The sequence below is a fragment of the Diorhabda carinulata genome, chromosome X, assembly GCF_026250575.1.
Source record: "Diorhabda carinulata isolate Delta chromosome X, icDioCari1.1, whole genome shotgun sequence".
In the NCBI taxonomy this organism is placed as follows: domain Eukaryota; kingdom Metazoa; phylum Arthropoda; class Insecta; order Coleoptera; family Chrysomelidae; genus Diorhabda; species Diorhabda carinulata.
The window spans coordinates 9,549,367-9,570,697 of NC_079472.1; the positions used below are offsets into that span (position 1 = coordinate 9,549,367).

The 21,331-nt window shown below is 32.6% G+C and overlaps 2 protein-coding genes across 3 annotated transcripts in view; both read left to right on the forward strand.

Annotated features, from left to right (window-relative positions):
- The first annotated feature begins 5,729 nt into the window (after nt 1–5,729).
- On the forward strand, nt 5,730–12,865 carry LOC130901325 (chitin deacetylase 8-like). The gene is made up of 5 exons (XM_057812628.1): nt 5,730–5,929; nt 7,800–8,002; nt 8,664–9,047; nt 9,368–9,560; nt 12,610–12,865. The coding sequence occupies exons 1-5, from the start codon at nt 5,765–5,767 to the stop codon at nt 12,796–12,798; spliced, it is 1,134 nt and encodes a 377-aa protein (XP_057668611.1). The 5' UTR covers nt 5,730–5,764; the 3' UTR covers nt 12,799–12,865.
- A 1,230-nt stretch (nt 12,866–14,095) lies between these two features.
- Nucleotides 14,096–21,331, forward strand: part of LOC130901322 (vascular endothelial growth factor receptor 1-like) — a 44,373-nt gene continuing 37,137 nt past the window's right edge. Inside the window, exons 1-3 of one of the 2 annotated variants that reach the window (XM_057812625.1) lie at nt 14,096–14,516; nt 17,550–17,671; nt 19,406–19,589. In XM_057812625.1, the coding sequence (XP_057668608.1) occupies nt 14,447–14,516; nt 17,550–17,671; nt 19,406–19,589 (376 nt within the window). In that variant the 5' untranslated portion in view covers nt 14,096–14,446. The remainder of the gene's footprint in view (nt 14,517–17,549; nt 17,672–19,405; nt 19,590–21,331) is intronic. The other variant, XM_057812626.1, reaches the window with a different exon arrangement.

Sequence of the window (21,331 nt, forward strand, 5' to 3'; positions counted from 1 at the left end):
CTTTGTTCAAAGTTTAGTGTTTGTCGTCTAAGTATACTTCGTTCTAGTAAAATAAATGTTAACTACATTTTTAGCTATGAAAAAATTTATTTGGAGGAATATTTATCTATATATCTTTTGGAGAATTTTTTTCATATAACTATACACCCCACAAAAATTATCGCTTTACTGATATTTTAGGATATTTTTAATACTCAATTTTAGTTTTTTGGGACAATCTGTATATGTACCAACTTAATAGATATTTCTGGTTTCTTATCATGGACAAAAAATATCACAATTTCTTATAAATTTTTTGGAAGCAAAAATGATCGAGTAAATCATTTTTTCTCGATCGAGAACTTTCAAAGCAAATTGTATAGTGAAAATTTAAATTTATTTTGTTAATAATGGATGTGCTTCAACGTTTAACAAGACATGTGACGAATGAAGAAGCCTCTAGAATCATCGCGCTCATACAAGATAGCCGCAGTCAAAGATACGTCGCCGGGGTAATTGTAGTTCGACAAAGCACCATATCCAGAGTTGTTATTCACTACCAAGAAACAGGGCAGCTAATATGAAGACCCGGACAAGGCCGCGGAAGGGTAACTTCGGTAGTAGATGCTCGTTATTTGAGGTTAACGGCGTTAAGAATTAGGCATACTACCGATCGAAGGTTGCAAACAGATCTGTTGGCTGCTGGTAATGTCCGAATAAGCCTACAAACTGTTCGAAATAGGCTGAGAGAAGCAGCCAGAGTGCGAGCTAGAGGTCCACGTCCACGTCTTATCAGAGAACATCGAGTAGCAAGATTAGAATTTGCTCGAGAACGCGCAAATTGAAATATTCAAGATTGGTCCAATATTTTATTCACGGATAAATCAAGATTTTGTCTGTATTCATCAGATAGGCGTGTACCAGTTTATAGGCGACATGGTGAACGGCACAATCAGGTTAATTTTTGTCAAACTGAAAGCTTTGGTGGTGGCTCTATCATGGTTTGGGGAGGAATTTCTTTCGAGGGTCGCACGGAGTTAGTACCAGAGAATGATGGAAGACTAAATGCTGACAGGTACATAACCAATATCCTTGAACCGATATGCTCGTCCACACGCTGCTAGAGTAGTTCGGCAGTACATAGAAGAGGTCGAGATACCCACCCTGAATTGGCCTGCACGTAGCCCGGACCTTAACCCAATAGAGCATGTCTGGGACTATCTAGGATGGTGAATTCAGCAACATCCGGCACCAATAAGAACACTAGATGATCTTCAAAATGTTCTTTTTAACATGCCACAAGGATACGTCCAGAACCAGTTTAAAAGCCTTCCAAGACGAATGAAAGCTGTAATTACAGCGAGGGGCGGCAACACACGTTTTTAGAAATTCATTGGCTGGTTTTAGTTTAAGCACCGTTTGCTTGAAAGCACGAGATTGCTTGAAATTTTATATTTTCAATAGAGTTGTGTCTAAGAAGTTGAAAGAGCTGCAGAAGTGTTTTCATGAGTCTTCTTTATCGCGAATGCAAGTATTTGAATGACACGGAGCGTTCAGAGAAGGTCGTGAAGTCGTTAACAACTTGCCAAAGCAAAGGCGAGTGCGGGGAACAAAAGAGATGCTTAACAACTTAGTTGAAGACCTTACATTTGTCGAATGCATCTTTATAGGTGACGTAACACATCCGCGATCCGGAACCAAAAAAACATCTTCCAAGTCAGTCTAATATCAATGTGCTGTTCTACGTTATTATCCAATTAGTGTAGTGTGGCTTACCATGAATTCCTTCCTAACTCATTACTCTAGTGTTATAGATTACCTTGATATGGTCATAATGATAGAAATTTTAGGTTAGAAAACAATAGAAAAAAGGAATTCATATGAACCATAAAATACCAATCATCTGTAACTCAAATCTTCAAAAATTGAAATAGAAGAACTCTCAGTTCAATATTCTTAGCTGTGTTGAAACATTGCAAGCACTACAAATATGCATTTCTCGTAAATTGATTTAAAATACTTAAAAATTAGATGATAAAAGAATAAATAAGCATTAACAACTTAAATTAACAGTTAATAAAAAATGATCAATAAATTCTAACAACCACCCAATTGTATGAATTACATTCGCTAGCGGTGAATATAGCTAACGTTATTTCCTTAGCACTTTATGTTTACAAGGTCCTGTAGCTTTGGTTTCAGATAGGCACTTTTGTACCATTATTAAAGATCATTGTAAAATGATAATAATTTGATCTCAACCTACTCGTATTTTAATAGGCTGTGTTCCAAAAGAGGGAGTGGTAGATAATTGAAAATCTACGAATTCAAAACAAAATATTTCACTGCAATTGTACCGTTTAACTGCCACACCTGGTAAACCAGTGTATGAATAGCTTTTTAGTAATCAGTATTTTAAAGTCCCTAAGTTTACGGACTTTTTCACATTTTCGTATTGGCGATATTATATCTAAAGAATAGAAAAACAATTTTTTTAATTGATATCATCAATAATTTGTATCTAGTCTGTTGAATTTGAATTTCTTGTTAATTGTTCATATCAATTGTTTACTAAGAACGATTGGTCTGACACCATTGATAAGAATCAACTGAATGTATATACTGTTTTTATCATTAGAATTTGTTATCAATAAAATAAACATTATTTGTTATCTAATGAACATCTCCGTTCTACTATGTTACTAATAGGAGGATGTGAGTACTTCATTTTCAAGAGCTTTTAATTTGATGTACAGTCGTCACATGTAATTTTGTGAAGTTAATCTATTTTCAAATCTTACATCTTTTCATCTAATCAACCATCACGAAATATGCATACGAGATTTGCAGTATATTATTGTACTGATTTTCTCCATATCATCTTCATAGACTATTATTAAAAGTAGTCACCATCAGATTGAATCACATGTTCCCATCATTCTGAAGTAGTCCTAAAAGTCAGTTTCCCAAATCAGTGCATTCATCACATTAGTTTGAACAGTTTCTTCATCATGGAACTGGTGTCCTTTGAACGGCATTTTAATTTGTCGAAATGTCAATTTTTATCTTTCTGGTAATTTTAATTACTAAAAAAATTATATCCATATAGTAACTGACATGTAATGGCGTAATGGCAAGATGTAAAAAACGTGAAATATGAATTAACCGCCTAAAAGAAAGTAATTCCGTTTCTGTTGAAAATTTGTAACAAGCTGTTATCAATCAAACATTTGATGAGGGAAAAAACAAAATGCCTGGATTGCCATGAGATCCACTAAATATGATGATTATATACGTTATTAAAAAAAATGTGAACTTTGAAGCGTCAATATTGAAAAGAAAGGTAAAGGGCAAACATCCTCAATAAAAGACGGAAGGTAAACTTATATGCTTTGAGAAACGAAGCTAGTCCCTACAGATATTCGGAAATCGACAATTTTCTAACACTGTAGAAGATAATATTGGATGGCATTGGATTCTACATAGTCATAGAGACTGGGAAAAACTGATCGTAATTTTTATAACAAAAGGTGAATGAAAATAATGACAACAAAAAGAATAATTAGAATTTACCATAACACCATCCAAATATCAATATATGATCCAACTGAAATGGAAAGTCCTAATTTTAATACAAAACAAGTTCGAATGGTGTACATTGATGACCAATATTTGGTGTTATGTTGAAAAATGCAAAATATTCCATCAAATTGATTGTCTATAAGAGAGTCATGTTTTGACCTCATATACCTAAGTGCTAAAATGTTCAAGTTGAGGTCGGAAACTTTTCAGAAACCTTTGCATACATGATTGTCATTTCTTTTTTAGTTAGAAATAAGTATGAACAAGAAAAATGCCCAAAAAAACAATTCAATGAAAATAAATAAAATTTGTACACGTTATATTTAAAAAATATTGAAGATCCACTTGTGATTGATTTGTATTAAATAGAGTCAAAATGTTTAAAAATGCATTTTCTGTTTGTCAACTTAAAATATTTTATCGTGTTATCAGTATACTGGCCTTGGTAACATCTTTCAAATTCAATTACGACATATTATCTTTGATTATCAAATTAGAGTGGAATATGTGCATATTTATATACATTCTGATAATGCAAAAATTCCAAATCATGAAAGTATTTACAGTGTGACAACTTTCAGCTCTATGGATTCTAAGAAAAAACTACTTCAAAAAACATTGTTTCTGGATAGGTTCCAGATATTTTCTTTACTTGAGAACTATAACAAATTTTCGATAAGATATTAATATGTAGTAATGACAGCGTGAATATATTCTTGATAATTGCTTCTCAGTCAATATTATATTTTCTTCTTTTCTGCCATTAATACAATTTCTACTGTACCACATAAAAAGATAATATGAGTCTTAAGTATATATACGTTGTATTCTAATTAAACAGTAACACATCTTCAAATTTTTAAACAAATTTTCTTAAAAGAATATTCAAATATTAACATCAAGAAAATATCATTAATTCCAAATTGGTGCCAATAATATTAAATGACTCTTAATAATTTATTAAGGCCTTGAGTTGAGATCGAACAAGTGCAGTATCTTTAGTACAGATTTCAATTCCCATTGGGGATAGCTACCTTGAAAGAGTGGTTTATTTTCCAACTCTGGAGAACAAGGTGCAGAAATTTTTTTCTGTATTTTGGGTTATTGGAGTGGATATCGATGGTAGAACGGGATCTGTGAGATTGTCTCATGAATTTCTACAAGCACTCAGATGCTTTTCTTTTATGACGGTATCAGCCTCAAATAGAACTGAACATACAGTTCAATATATGTCAAAATTAAAATAAAGAAAATTCTATATGATTTTCAATTTTTTTTTACTTTAATAGATTCGCGTGTATAAAGTAATTGTCAAAGTAATCCGAAATATGTTCAGCAGACAATATAATTTGAGAATACCAAGAAGATTCTCTATAAAAATACTGAGAAACCTTTCAAGGGCAATAAAAACAAGAGTGTACGGAACAATTGTTAAACCAGCAGTTAACTATGCCTAAGAAACATAGACAATATATGGTAAAGTGTACAAACAGAGAATGATGATACCGAAAATAACACAAATAGTTAGAGCACACAGAACAAGATGGTTAAGATACGTTGCCAGAATGCCACAGAAGAGGATTGTGAGAATGGTATTGGAGGAAGGAGAAGAAAAATTACTACAAGCTGGATACAGATTAGATGGGGATGAAATAAATAAAAAACGACCGAAGAAAGTTAAGAAAAAGTGTGAAGGGGATTAAAGTTAGGGTTTTAATTACACAGTCATGAAACCATTCAGTCCTGGTTTATACGCGTAAGGAATTTTTTGGTGCGAATCTGAAAAATGTTAAAATCAGTTTTGTTTTGAGTAAATATTTCCTATATTCAAATGCTATTTTTATATATTGTTGCTTATATAAGCATGCGCCATAATATTTTTTTTTGTTGACCAGTGTGGAATTAGCAAACATAATAACTCGACATACCCAACTACGCTCTATGATGAACTTTAAGAATTTTTGGCAACATAATTTGAATCTTAACTTATTTAACCAAGGGAAGTGGTTGTAATAAACCGAGTTATCATCTACAGTAGAAATAGCTTATTGATCTAACTTGATTTATAATGATGTTTAACAAGTACTTTCATTCAATATTAGCTATCAATAAATATGTGATATAGGCGATAAGAAAATATCAGTAATTTTAGAATACTATAAATATATCTATGTTAAGTGCATGATGACATTTGGTATCTAAAATGAAGCATCAAATCCGTTTGGTGTGTATATTTATTCTTTTTCTAGCGCAATTGGTGATAAGCGACAAAGCAGAAGATTGCAATTTAGATGCATGCAGCCTCCCAAATTGTCGTTGTTCAAGTGCACCATCGCCTCTTGGTAACGACATCGATAATTATCCACAAGTAAGTCCAAAAATAAATAGAATTTGAAAGTAAACATTTCGAGTTTGATTATAGCGTTAAACAGTTTGGATCCATTGCACTATTTATCCTTGAAAAATAAATAATGAACTTTTATGAGTGATAACAAATACTTTGTGCCGCATTTGAATATTTTCTCGTTTTGTTGAACGTCCAGCTTTACAGATTGCTGTTTTTTTTTATGTGTGGGTCTTGTTATATGAAATTTATTGAAATAATTAATTTTTTATTTAACAATCAACTTCCTTCGAAGAATCGTCCAACGTAACGTCTGTTCCTTCCTATCAAATGTTTGATTGAATCAATGACGACCATTGTTTGAACTATGAATGGTTGCACATCTAGTCATCACGAATATACGAGTACATCAACTGCCTTATACAAATACGAACAAAATGGAACGCACTGATGTTATGCTTACATAATTACTACCTTGATCTTGTTCCAAAACATTTTATAATAGAACATATTCTTTGAAACTTGAGTCGTGAATGTTTTCTCTACTAAGATAAATCACCTCCATTATCTCTATGCATGTAAAAATTAAGTGGAACATATAGTTTCAGTTCCAGTTTCATTTTGAGCATCACTACAGTTATTTTACCATACAATTAGCTTATTGGTTGACCTTCTTCTTAACCGCCTTAGTGTAGGCAATATTCCCTCTTTCTGTCACCTCTTCCCATAGCATCCATCACGTTTTATTATTAGGGTTGCTATGAATGGTGTGAATAGTTTAAAGCCCATAGCTTCCGAAAATAGAAGTTCTATGAGTTTTTTAGTTTGGTGATGAATGGTGTTCCGTTTTTATGTCTCTATACAATAAATTGACTTCGTCTAATCTTTGCTATATCCCACATATTTTAAGAAAATTAGACTGCTCTGTAGCATATATTTGATCATTTCAACAATCCTATAACGGGTAATGTAGGCATTGACGCTTTCTGACAAATGAGCATTATTTTTTCTGCAACAATGTCGTTGACAACTGAGGAGTAACTGAATATTATGAAGCTTATTTGCTAGCACAAATTTTCCTTGCAAAAAAAAACATCAAATCACATTTTTATAGGTCGGTATAATAATTTATAGCAATTCACTGCGCCATGAAAAGACTGACTACTAAGTTCTTGGACAATAATGTATCAATTTCGCTTTCAAACCTGAACATTATTCACTCAAATAACTAACAAAAATGTGTATATATTGTATATAGAAGTTAGACCGTTCAACTTTACACACTTTAATTATTTATCATTATACATACATTATATCACATTTCGTTGAGATTATTATGACAAATCCATGATATTATTTTATTTGTGTTAATCAAGTAGTACGTACGCGAGTGAACAATAACAATGCAAATTGTTGTTACTATTAATAAACGGGCTTCGATTGGTCGCTAAATCGTGGATAAATTTGGTTCAAAGATTGAAATGAAACTTGACATTATTACTAACTTGTATGTCCAGTATAACTATTTTTCCAACATTCCAAATGTGTGCGAGATTCGTGATTGGAGAATAAATTACTAGAAAAAAATATTTTCCTCAATATTCTTTAATACTCGTATTTACACATGTCAACCAAAAGATTGCGACTGAAAGAACCAATACAATATATATTTATTAAGGAACATATACAAGCAGAAAAATGGAGTGGTATGATCTCGTACAAGACACAATTGGCAATTGCATGGAGTTTCAGAACATTAACAATCCACAGATATTCTAGTTTTAAATGTATTATAAAAAACCTGCTACTAAACACATTTATTTAATTATTTCTTGAAATTCTGATATTGGTTGAACGATGAGAACCAATATTCAATTCAACAATTTCTTTTCAGCTTATTAGTTTAGTTTTTGACGATGCTGTTACCGATGAACTTTACACAAATGTATGGGTTCCATTGCTTCTCGACTCGAGTCGGGTTAATCCCGATGGTGCCGGAATAAGTGCCACTTTCTTTGTTCCTCATGAATATACGAATTATAAAAGAGTCAACGATCTGTACAATTTTGGAATGGAAATCGCTGTGCATTCTATAACGTACGTATACTCTGAAACTAATAAATAATATCTAATTTGGAATAATTTTGGTCTATACTAGAAAATTAACTAATTAAAATTGTAGGCAAAGACATACTCTATATCTGGAAAATATATGGTTTGATGAAATTGGACCTAGACTGGTTCATTTAAGAGCGCTTGTTAATAGAATTATTAACATTTTTTCCTAAATTAATTACTAATTGCCGACATATAGAGCCTCGATAAATGGGTTCTGAGATCCAGAAACATCAAATAAGTGTTTTTAATATGATTCTGAACTGGTCAGATGATTATTCCTCTCACAATTGACTGATATCAACTGTCTAGCGGCATTGCAAACATAACTCATTTTAAAAGTCATCTATCTTTTCGAATATCTAGCAAACATTACCTTTTTTGGCAGTTTGTGATAAATTTGATGAAAACTGCGAACAAGTTCAATCAACAAAAACACGTTGTGATAATATATTCATTGCCTTTGTTTGTGACTACGCTCCAGGTTTCCTTAGTTTTCATGTAATATTACAGTAAATCCTTACTCTATTCTTACTGATTTCTATACTGAAACGAGGCGTACTGCAAAATCATAAAATTCAAAGCTTTTTCTTAGCCTTTATATGATTATGTGTGATTATATCAATAGATCTTTCCTTTATAGGAGAAACATTTATCAAGATTATTGGAGGACAGCTTCTGTGGATACATTGATTAAAGAATTCCAAGGCCAAAAACATATTATTTCAAAATTCGCCAACGTACCATCAGAAGCCATAGTGGGAGCAAGAACACCTCAACTGCAACTTGCTGGCGACAGCTCCATACAAGCTTATATAACTGCTGAACTCACTTATGACAGTTCATGGCCTTCTTTATCATATACAAGGTTATTTCCCTACACGTTAGATTATTTATCTACAGAGGCATGTCTTTTGGGAGCCGAATGTCCCACCTCATCATTTCCAGGATTCTGGATTCTTCCTATCAATGACTTGCAATCGACAGATGGTACACAATGTAATAATTTAGCTTCCTGTAGTATCAGGTAATGAACTTTTATTCTTGTAGATTATTCGTAATCAAATTATGAATAATTCAAATTTATAATATGAAATTTGACTCTTTGCTTGTTTGGTTGCTATGACTGTTATCAATGGTCTATAAATGATTTCAACTTATGAACTTAATGTTGTAAGTGGTTGTATGAGGCGAATCAAATTACATCGATACAGCATCCAAGTTCGTCTTCAAAGGCCAAAGATAAAAGTTGAAAAATATATTTGCAGACGTGAAGTGAAGTGTTTAAATATGAATAATATTTAAGTGGTGATATTGGATAATATTTTTATATATGTTTAATTTCAGTGGAAGCTCTGAAGAGATCGCTGATTGGTTGACCGACCAGATAGAAAAAGTGAGAACAACTGTTAGGGCCCCAATGACTTTGTCTATTGATTCATTTTGGTTCAACTTCACTGCGAATAGTTTCGAGGGCTTTACAAAATTCATGGACAGAATGAGGGATAAATCGGACGTATTTTTCGTCAGTCAAAAACAGGTAACAATCAAGTAATTGTTGGTAAAGTACTGTTGAGTAATCAGGCAAGTTAAGTGTAGAACATATCTAGAGTAGAACTCAAAACTTTACAACTAAAATATTGTACTCCTTAATTTGGCCTAAGATAACTTGATACAGGCAGATAATACGGCGAAAAAAAGTGGTCAAGGCATGCATTCAGGGCAAATGGAAAATTATTATTTTCAAAGGGAAAGGGCTACGTACTTCTCGAATACTTATACGTAAAGTATTTTCCAATTTTTACAGTAGATATTCTAGGTGATTAATTATGGGAATGGGGAATTACTAGTCCGATGACCTAACTTAGTGCACCTTTCACTATTGGCATTTGAAATTACATTTTTGTGAGAAACCTGACAAAATTTTGCAGCTGATCCATATAGCTAGGTATCACTATCAAATAATTTGGGAAAAAAACTATTGGCCAGATTACACGAGGAGGTTTGAAAGAATGGAAGAACCGTCTTGAGCTGTCAATACAGTTGTTTTCCACGACAACAACTTCAGGCCACATACATTCGCCAAATATTGAGTGAAATTATTTGAGAGCTTTGATAGATCCCTGTAGCCCGGATATTGCAGTATCTAACTTCGATTTGTTTGAATATTTTCAAATCTTTCGTCATAGAAAAAAATTAGACAATTAAGGGGGCGTTGAAGAGTTTTACACCAAAAACTAGGGAAAAGAAAAAGAAATCAATTGCTCAGATGTATTTAAATAGCATAAATTTTTATTAAAGATGATTCAAAAATTTAGTAAGAATAGGAAAATATTTTAGATGATTCTTTACTTCTCTCTTGATTTGACTTCTTAGATAAGCTTGAAGAAGAGATGTTGAGCTTATTATTTCCTTCGTTATCCTTCGCACTATATTCATTCTGTACCATTTATTTGTGCATGCTGCAACTGTAGACGGCGCTAAGTAGGCAGACTTGATTTGAATAGGTGCTCGAGTGATTAGAAGGGTAAAAACATGTTGCAATAAAGTTATTGAGTATGTTATTAGGTTTGTTCCAAGCCGGTAGTCGGTACCATTCTTGGAACGGTTATTGGAAGCGTTTATAGATATTTTCTGCGCAATCTCCGGCTATGCACGGTTCTTATAACTGTACTTGCTATCTTCCAAGTATCGAAAAGACCGTCCTGGAAACGGTTTACAAACGATATCTAAGTCTGTTGGAACGTAAAACAGAATTGTTCGTATAACGGTAACCGCCCGGTTGGAACACGTAATCTTTATTGCGCAGAATCATCAGCGTACCGAGGACGGTTTTTTGATGGGTTGGAACGAACCTATTAATTTTCTTGAATTTCTGCCGAAATGTGGTCAAAACAAATATTTCTATATTCAAACTCCTTAATGTGATTCAAATGAATAGAATACTGATTCATCCATTGGTTGCATGTCATGAGTCGTGTTACGTAGTAAACACAAAAGCTTAGGTGATCGAAAACTAAAATTACTGCAGATGCAGATATAAAATGTTCCAACAATATTTAAAAAATACATCATCTGAACAGCGAAACCTGTTGGTAGTCCACCACAATAAGCAGGTTTTAGCGGCTATACTTCAAACAAGATACTTCAGATCAGTTCTGCCTAATAAGTTTTCTTATGTCGCAAAAATAATTTCCAACAATGAAATCATCAAGTGCCTGATATAAGATTTCTTCGAAATACAATAAGGAATTATTGTGAGGATTATCTGTCCCCTTCATTTCCCATAAAGTTCTCGATTGAATTTATGAAGAATGCAAAGTCTCATAAAATTTTTATATACCAGACTATTTAAACAAATCGACCTCAAATCCTTTATAACCCTTCATCGATTTAGTGTATAACATCATGCATTCAAATAGGCACGAAATCTATCATTCACTTTTCGACATTACTTGGATGTTTTTATTATGAAGCGTAGAGGTAAGGAAAACCATCTCGGTGTATCGAAAAGTGTCTGTTGAAAGGAATCAAATTAAGGTAGCGATATAGTAGCAAGTGGAAGAAGAAGAGCGCCACAAACTGTTGGAGTAGGATACTGAATTAAATTCTTTTTTGAAAGTCTAACTATTTCAAAGAAACTATTAATATACAAATCCATTCGAAAATTGTACATAAAATATATTACTGCTAAATTCATATCATTTCCAGTTGCTACTCTTGCGCTATTTTGGAGAGTCTTCGAATTATAAGCTGCTGTTCACAGCTGGACACTTTTTCAACTACTCCCCCATACAAAACGGTTATCTTTACCTCTACTCGCCATAGTTTCTATATTGAAGTTATCACTTCACAAAACTTGAAATTGCCTATTTATAGCTATCCGCATATACCATATACGTCATACTTTTATATGGACAGTTTCTATAAGTGGAAGCTATTTCGACTAGGGAAGACAGAATGATAACACTTTTTCTATCCTCCGAGGTTCCAGCTCGGTTTTGCGCATTCTCAAGCATGCGCAGTATAGATAAAGTGTCTCGAACGAGAGAGAAAATAAATATTGTAGACACCGTAACGTTTTTTCCCACACCAACTGTCCATATAGGAGTATTACATATATGGCATATACTTATTCACACGAATTTCAGTCTTCACAACCACAGATGTCACGTCGAATCCAAAAAATTTCTTTTGGGAATTAGAGAAACCGACCGTATTATCAGATCGACTTTTTATCAACAGTATCTTACGGTTTTATATGAATATACAATGTGTGCTGTCGAGTCATATAGTTATTATTCTAATTATTCTTTGTTTTCACACATCGGGTCATTTATTTTTAGTCAATCAAAATCTATGTTAGTTTTATCAACTTATACACGAATTAAAGGAAATATGTAACACTAATGTAACATAACTAGATTGACCATTATTTTAATAAAATAAATCATAGAGGTCCATTGCACCACAAAGTAGCAAAGGCTTTACCTCTATACTTCTGATTTGAATCAAACCATGAAAAAAGTTCACAATCGAACTCACTAAAGGAGATTTTTATTAATTTTAATACATCGCTTTACTTACAGGTATTAGATTTTATGAAAAATCCAGTACCGATATCAGAATTCAACAGTGAGAACATTCCCGATCCAACAAATTGTCACGAACAAAAATGTACTTTAAAGAAAGGTAATGAAGACAGAAACATGGTAACTTGTGTGCCATGTCCAACTGTTTATCCCTGGCTCGATGATCCTGATGGTAACGGTAGTTGAAAATAAAATAATAAATTCATAATATTTTGTTGTTTACTGAAAAAATAAATAAATATGAATAGATCAATATATTTATTTCATGTATAAATTACGTAAAATATGAATCATTATATGGAATATGGAAAATTCACTTTTTTATAAACAGTTTTATTAACTGTGACTTTTACAAGAAATTTAAAACTATACACAATTAACAATATAACGAAACTTCGATGTTGAAAGGTTATCTGAAGTTAAAAGAAAACTCCGTTATTCCTTATTTTTTGGCAATCTGTTTACCGGGCTTAATATTCTAAATCATTTAAAGCAAATGGGATATCCAGTCGCCGGAACAATAAGGGTACACAAAATTCCAAAAAGTTGCCCTTTGACATCAAAAGCTATTATGAAGAAATTACCAAAGGCTCATATGACTCAGCTCTTGAGAAAAATAATGGCGTAATGTTGGTTATATGGGTAGACAATAATATAGTGACAGTGGCTTCTCCCTTTTATGGAGTTACACCTATAACTAATGTAAAACTTTTTCACAGATAGATAAAAGAATTGTGCACATCTTTAGTAAGGTATAATATTTCAATGGGCGGTACCAATTGAACGGATGAAAAAATATTCAGATATCGGATAGCATTACATAGCAAGAAATGGTGTTTCTGTTTATTCACCTGGTTTGTAGATGCTACTATCCAGAATAGCTGTGGTTTTTATCCAAAAAAGCAGTAGCACAGCTTCAATTTAGAAGACAAATTGTGAAAGCCTATTTAGAGAAAGCCAACATTCCTCAAAGCCTGGGGGCCCTCCAAGTATGACTAATTCTAGCAGTCCTTTCTGTAAAGTATCAGATGACCTCAGATTTGAAAATACTGGGCATTTACTTACAGCTATTCTAAATGGAAAGAGGCAGCGTTGTGCTGGAGAAAATGCGTACTATGTGTATTAAATGCATTGCTTAAATTGTACTATTAACTTTTATTCCCAATTTTAAACTTTCTGTGTTTCTGTGTTATAAATAAATAATATTTCTCTAAAAGTAAAAATATTGGACATATTACATTGGACAGTATCAAATATTGTGATATCGCTAAAGACTAACGTTGCCATATGGCAATACCCGGTTTAAAAAAAAAGTATATATATATATATAAATTTTTATTTTATTATAATTTTTATGGTTCACGAAAAATTGTGATTTATACTTTCTTCATACGCGAAAATTAAAAATCAGAAATATAATTATTATTGTGTTTAAGCAATTTCATTCCAGCTTTTGCGCAGATCCGAATACAACATTTATACTATTCTCTCGGTTTTTGTTTCGTTTATTATAGCTGGAAACTCTTGCACGGCAAGTTTCTAATTAATAAAAGTATTTACGCAACAAGCAATCTTTATAACTACTAGCAAACGAATTGTATTTAGAGAAATAAGTTTCACAGTTATTAAAAATTCCAAAACAATCAAAAATAATAACGAGGATATACAGCTGATAATTCTCATGTGGATTTGGTTTCCGACATGCAGATATTATATTCACTTTTGTTGATCCTATCATGTCGCTCATCGTGTGTTGCCAGTATTATTAAACTCGTCGCGAGAACATAATTTTAGCTATGTACTTTTTTATTTTTAACAATTATTTGCTCTAATAATGGCGTTGAAGAACAAAGTGATATTTTCAGTAGTATTGATAAGTGAATTCATGATTAATGTTTCATTGGGTGAGTTTTTAAATTTCTTAGATCATATTATGAGAAAAGGATAGTAATTTCATTATATATAAGACCCAGATATCTTACTGATTGATATCTTTCGAAGTAGATAACTATTCGACATTTTTTATGCGTTTTTGTTCTTATATATAAGACTTAAAGGAAAGTCGAAACGTCTATTTTTATTCATCTTTTAAAAATTATTGCAAAAACTAATTTTGAAACAGACTCATTTTAGTCGATCAGAATATGATACTGATACTGACAATTTGCTTATTTATATTGATTCATAGATCACCTACATCATGAATATCAAAATGAGAATAAAATCAAAATAAAAATTTGTTTTTATAAGAAAAATGAATTTTTCCTTAGTTATTACATCTCAAATATGTTATTCGTTGTTTTATCAGAATTTACAAAATAAAGCTATAAATTTTACTTAAATTATTCAGGTCTTTTTTATCATTTATAGCTTTTTCGTTCTTATGAATGTAAACCATTTCTAAAAATTCCCTTTTTCATGTATTAAATTTCGTTTCAAGAATGTTTGAATTTTATAATTGAATTTATGTTTTTTTGATATTTCATGATGAGTTGATGCATTTCCATTTTTTTTATCGTATTGATGACTTCTTGGTCTATTTTCTAATTACTGAAATGTCTGCCCTATGTAGACAGCGTCACAATTAGTAGAAGGCACTTGATATATAATATTACTTCTTTTATTTTTTGGTTTTGTATCTGTTTATCTTTTTCTTGAATATTATAATTAATCATTTTTTTCGTATATTATTTTCTTTTAATACAGTTTTTGCTTTTTGAACAGCTAAGCATCTAAATCTAAGTATAAATATCTTGAGGTTCAAGTTGCTTTCGTATACCATTCTGTTCTTTTGTTATTGTTAATTTTATATAATGTGACATCAAGAAAATTGAATATATTAATTTGCTCGACCTCGATTGTGAATTGATGTTTTTTAATATGAAAATTGAATTTTTTTTTTATGTTTTAAATTTGATTCTTTGGTACGGCAGTAATGCAATCATCTATATATAGGAAACAGACTGGAATATTTATATCAAGTTTGCTCAGGATAGTTTCCTCAAGATCTTCCATTACTAATTGTGCTAGTACACTTGAAAGTCAATTAGTCCTCGTATATCTAACAACAATGTAAATTGAATAAAAATCAAAATATGAAATAAAAAAGCGGTTTTCATACTTGAAATTCAAAGTGTTTATTAATTGTGCATTCCCACAAAATTTAGAATAATTGTAGATCATATCGATAAAGCTTGGTCTTTATCTTTGTAAAGTGTCGCAACTTTTATGTATTTCTATTTAAATCATAAATATTTTTAGGAAAAATGATAACAGCTGGAATATCTACCATAAGCTTCCAGGATGTACGATAAATATTAATGGTTTTAGTGGTAATCCGTATGTTTAAACTAACTCTTAATCACAAATTTTCAACAATGTATAGTTATAGAAAATTCAATACAAAAAAATATATTTCATTATAATACTGTATACTAAAAAATAGGGAGAAGTCAGGGAAAAATTAAATAACTGAAAAAATATTAAAAACAGAAGTGATGCTTCTATAGAGAAATACGAAATTGCGTTTTCTAAATTGGTTTCGTTACTAATACAACGTACTATGTAGTTATCCCAAGAATCTGGCATTAGTTAAATAATCTTACTAGTCAAAAACTTCTATTTTTGAACAATTACCAATTTTTCATAATTTTACTGTGATATCAACTGGTTCAGGATAGACAATTAGTATGAAATGTTTTAATTATAGTTAGACCATGTAATCATTCATCTTTGTGTTCATAAATGTTTTTATAGTCTCCACGATGACCAGATTTTATCGAACATTATGGGAGGTAATTATCGAATTTGCATCTTTCAAACACCCTACAAGCAAACATCGACTAACTCCTTTTGTAAATGCCAAGATATGTTTAGAAGTCTACTTAACTACGGTGTCACCATCTATTTTTTTGTAAATACATGTTAATACAATTAATTATGTAATAAACACAGACCTATGAAAGATTAACCGAAAATTGAAAGAGTGATGCCCCCAAATGTGGGCAGCACATTATACAATTTCTTTAAAAATAGGACACGTTTTCTTAAGTAGCATGCTATGAAAATAAATCTTATGTCATTAATATTGTCAATTGCTTGAACAAAATATTGTCTCAACTTTATCTACGAATATGTCTGATAATAGTGAAAGTAATGAAATGAAATTAATTGAAAAGTAATGAGAACTCCGCCGGAGATTTTAGAAAAAGCTCAAGCTGCCATAACGTCAAATCCTTTTCGGAGAATACTTTATTTTTTAATTACAGAAATGGATAATGCATAAAACAGGTTGTGGGGATCAACACAATCGGTAATACATCTCATAAAATTGCTGAATATCTTGAGCTGCCGGAACCAAAGCAATATACCGGCCATTGTTTCAGGAGATCATCAGACACTATGATTTGTTGATTCAGGAGGTGATATGCTATCATTAAAATGACTTGGTGTCTGGCAATCTCCTATAGTAGCGGAAAGCTATGTGAATCAGTCTCTCGAAAATAAAAATGACTACTCATTACGAATATCGGAGGCTATTACCAATTATGAATCTTCGTCTTCAGATGTACCGAGCAGTACTACAATTATAAATAACCGTTTCTCACCATTAAATAATAAAGCACAATCGATTTAAAATAATTATGCAATTGTTATTAACAACTAATATTAATGGACGTAGAAAAAGTATAGTACGTTACACAAGTTGTAAGCCCATTACGCACTCATGAAATTTATGCACTCGCTGCTGCCATTATCTGATTGGATTAATTTACTCTTCTTTGATTTTTCTTTGTTTACGCACCTCCATTATTTTTCTATAAAATCCAACAACTTTATAGGGTATTGGGAAGTCAATACTGATGTACTAATATTCTGATTTTTTCCATCTGGAACGGTGTGTGTAGTAACATATTGATATAATTCTTCTGTTCCAGCAATTAACCAGAGACCTAATATCTTAAATAATGGAGGAGATCATATTATCGAACTGAATTCAAACTACACTCTTGTTTGTGAAGGAAATAAAAAACTAAAGTGGACAATTCCTAAAGTACAGGTAAATTTGTTTTTCATAATTAGTGTAGTGGGGGATTCAGTATCTACAGTTCATTAGGGAAAAAATATCGCAAATAGGGTTTTCCTGCTCGAGTTCTCTCAAAATGCTGCCATGTGCAAGAGTGAAAGAAATATCCGATTGATTAAATAGTTTTGTTTCAATTGATGACAATTTAATTAAAGGGGACTGTCAGATATATAAGTCGACAAATTCGAAAGCACACACATACGTTCATAGTCTCGCAAGACTGATGCCTAACGTCGGCGGCCCAAAGCAGAGCAGAAGACTACTATTATCATCAGTTGTCACATCGGTGCTCACTTATGGAATATCCATTTGGGCAGATGCGCTGGAGCTGCAAGAGTCATGGAGAAAGGCTGGACCAGTATATCGTCTAAATGCCGTAAGAGTAGCCAGCGCCTTCCGCACAATATCGGAGGAAGCAGTCTGTGTCATTTCCGGAACTTTGCCACTCAGAGTTCTAGCTGAGGAAAGAAGGAACCTTTACCAACGAAAGAGGTCAACTACACTAAGTGCCGAGGAACTCAGAGCTGAAGAACGGCAGAACAGCATCACACGATGGCAATCGCAGTGGGATGCCGCAACAAAAGGAAGATGGACATACCGGCTCATACCAAAGATCGACGTTTGGTTGAATCGGAGTTATGGCGAGGTCAACTATTATCTGACGCAGATGTTGTCAGGATATGGATGCTTTCGGACATATCTTCACCGCTTCAAGCATGATGATTCACCGGAGTGTCCGTCCTGCCCAGGAATCAATGAAGACGCAGAGCACGTTTTCTTTGACTGCCCACGATTCTAACCACAACGAGATGAGCTGGAGACGATCCTAAAGAAGAGAATCCAGCCAGAGACAATAGTAGAAGAAATGCTGTCATCAGAAGCTGCCTGGAACGCTATCAATTCGTTTGTCACGAAAGTCCTTACGGAACTGCGTTCCATTGAAAGAAGAAGAGCGAATGACGTCCACTAGAAGAAAGAAGATATAAAATCTTAGCTACCAGAAGGAAGAGCAGCAGCTAATTCCTCCCTCTGCGATGTAATGCCTAAAAGGCGGGTCCGCGGGGGATGAGAGGATAGAAGATAAGAGGTTTAGGGTTTAGTGAGTAGGGGCACTAGCGCCGCAAAGTCGAGTCATACATATCCAGGCGTACCACCTATGCCTGGAATCCGTAAAAAGAATTCCGCCCTCTTATAAAAAAAACACACATACGCTCACACACATGTACACACACACACACACACGCTGAGTCCGATAGAGTTCAGGAGAAATGGGCGGAGAAATAGCATAGATCACTGACAAACGTTATGGGACGCCTATACCAAGAGAAAATGGACTCACCAGCTTATCCCGCATTTAAATATCCGGCCCCATTGCACAAAAATTTTACTTCATTTTTTATAAAGATAAATGTTGCAGGTATCTGCATTTAACTGAAATAGCACTCGTAATATAACACGTTTTGAGTAAGTTCCCTATTAAAAATGTCAAACGTTATAATGGTACTGTCAGATTTGACATATTCACATTAGTGTTGCCATATCTCAAAACAGATTCTTTTTTCTGTAGGCGAACTTGTAATGTCACTAAGAATATTACTGAATATATTTGCTATTTTTTCAAGTAATCACCCTCAATATGTTCCAATTGTTATGAACAACCATGTATTCAAATTAAAAAGATTTTGACCTTATCTTTTATTGTTGAAGAAAGAAAATATGAATAGATGGACAAGATTTGAGACGGAAGAAGCTCAGTACAGAACTCAATACATACTAAGTTTGCATATATATAATATGTCCTATCCATTTGTCGGTTTTTATAATTGTTCATTCGACAATAGTGGAGATAACAATAGCAATCAAAATGATGGAATATATCTATTCGTTAATGGTAAGTTGCTCTACAACTAATCAAAAATTTTTGTTTTTTTCTCTGCTCATAAGCACCACAGTATATTATCCTCAACAACAAATAATGACATTAAGAATAATATAATTTTCATTCAATGAAAAAGCTCACATCATGCTAATTTATTTTTCTTACGAAATAGTGCATCTAATGATATTTTTGTTGATTCGAATCGATCCCCTAAGCTGTATTTCATCTGAATTGTATTTCATATTAGTTTTTTCCAAAATATTAATGGAATTATAGTGAGAATCTCTTCACTCAGGCGCAGATATATTTATCTACTTATATTAATAATATAAAAGTGTTATCATTACCAAGTAAAAACTGTGACAAATACTCAACGAAATATCAATATATATCCGAATAGGTAGAAAAAGCAATATAGCATAGAGATTCGTAGGCAAAAGCTAATCAAGATCTACTCAATTACATCTGTTTGAATCCTGTGAACGCAAGTCTTTATAAAGTGATTTTTACCACATGATGACCTTTCTATGTAAATGGACTATTAAGAAGATATTTATGATCGCCATTAACATACAAGAAAATTAAAACAAATGTCAAAAAGAGTGTAAGGCTGAAGGTAAACTAAAACTCAATAACTTGACATGTTTTATACTGAATTTTCCCAACAATTTCCCAATTCTCAATAATTTCTCAAGGTATTCGAAGGTCTGCCGGATTGGCACGCTGGGAAATAATGAACTTACATCAAAGGATATTATCTTATTTCTGTAGTCTTCATTTTGTTGATGAACTCTAATGAATTCTTCACTGAAAAACTCTCAGGTTTGCTGAAACAATTTGTACACCTAGTTATAATATTTCCAAATGGTTAACGAAGGAGTTTGAAACCTACCTATGGAGCTTTTACAACGTTGGGTTATTTACGGATAACTGAGTGTACTGCTGACAAAGTTCTGACAATTTTTAAGTGTTTCTTCCACATTTGTGTTCATTTTATTGAGCGGACTCTTTGAGATTTTAGTGTATGGTCCTGTTTTAGTTAGGCTATTCACCCTCTCGAAATAGTCCTTCTGGTCCATTATAACAACATTGTTTCCTTTATCTGCTTTCTAGTGAAAACAATATTTTCTCCTCAAACTCCTGACAGTATTCAAATATCTGTTGCTGACTGAAGGATTTTTATTTTTAATAGACAATGTATTTCGAGATTTGACTTCTGCCCGCTTTCCAGACAAAATTCCTAGCGTCATGAGGAAGATAATGAATTGAAATTTCTATATATCCAATCAATTCGCCAAGATCGCAAGTAGTAGTGAAAACAGTGTGTTCAGTATGAATATCTCCACCGGTTCCGGAAATTCCAACTTAGTAATGAATGTGGTGATAAAAACAGAAAATTCTACCATAGCATAAAAGTATTGGAGTAAATAAGGAAATAGAGAACAAAACCTAAGTTAATATTGAATGGGATCCCATTTACTCGAAGAAATTCAAGGAATAAGTAGACCAAACATACATCATGACATGTGAGGAAGAAAGAAAAAGTACAAAGTTGAAGAAAAGGATGGAACAAGATTGGATTTAAAAAGCAAAAACTATAGGTACAAGGAGAAGGGGCATACCAAGAAAAACATGAAACAAACAAATAGAATAAATAGGAACACAATGGCAACAGACAATAAATCAAAAGAATAAATGATTTTGGAATAAAACTAGTAAGAAATTATAACGACTGATATTGAATACCTCACGCT

Coding starts and splice junctions, on each gene's coding strand:
- LOC130901325 (XM_057812628.1), top strand. CDS start 5,765: ATGAAGCATCAAATCCGTTTGGTGTGTATATTTATTCTTTTTCTAGCG. Junction 9,048..9,367: donor TTAGCTTCCTGTAGTATCAG/GTAATGAACTTT, acceptor GTTTAATTTCAG/TGGAAGCTCTGAAGAGATCG. Junction 9,561..12,609: donor TTTTCGTCAGTCAAAAACAG/GTAACAATCAAG, acceptor CTTTACTTACAG/GTATTAGATTTTATGAAAAA.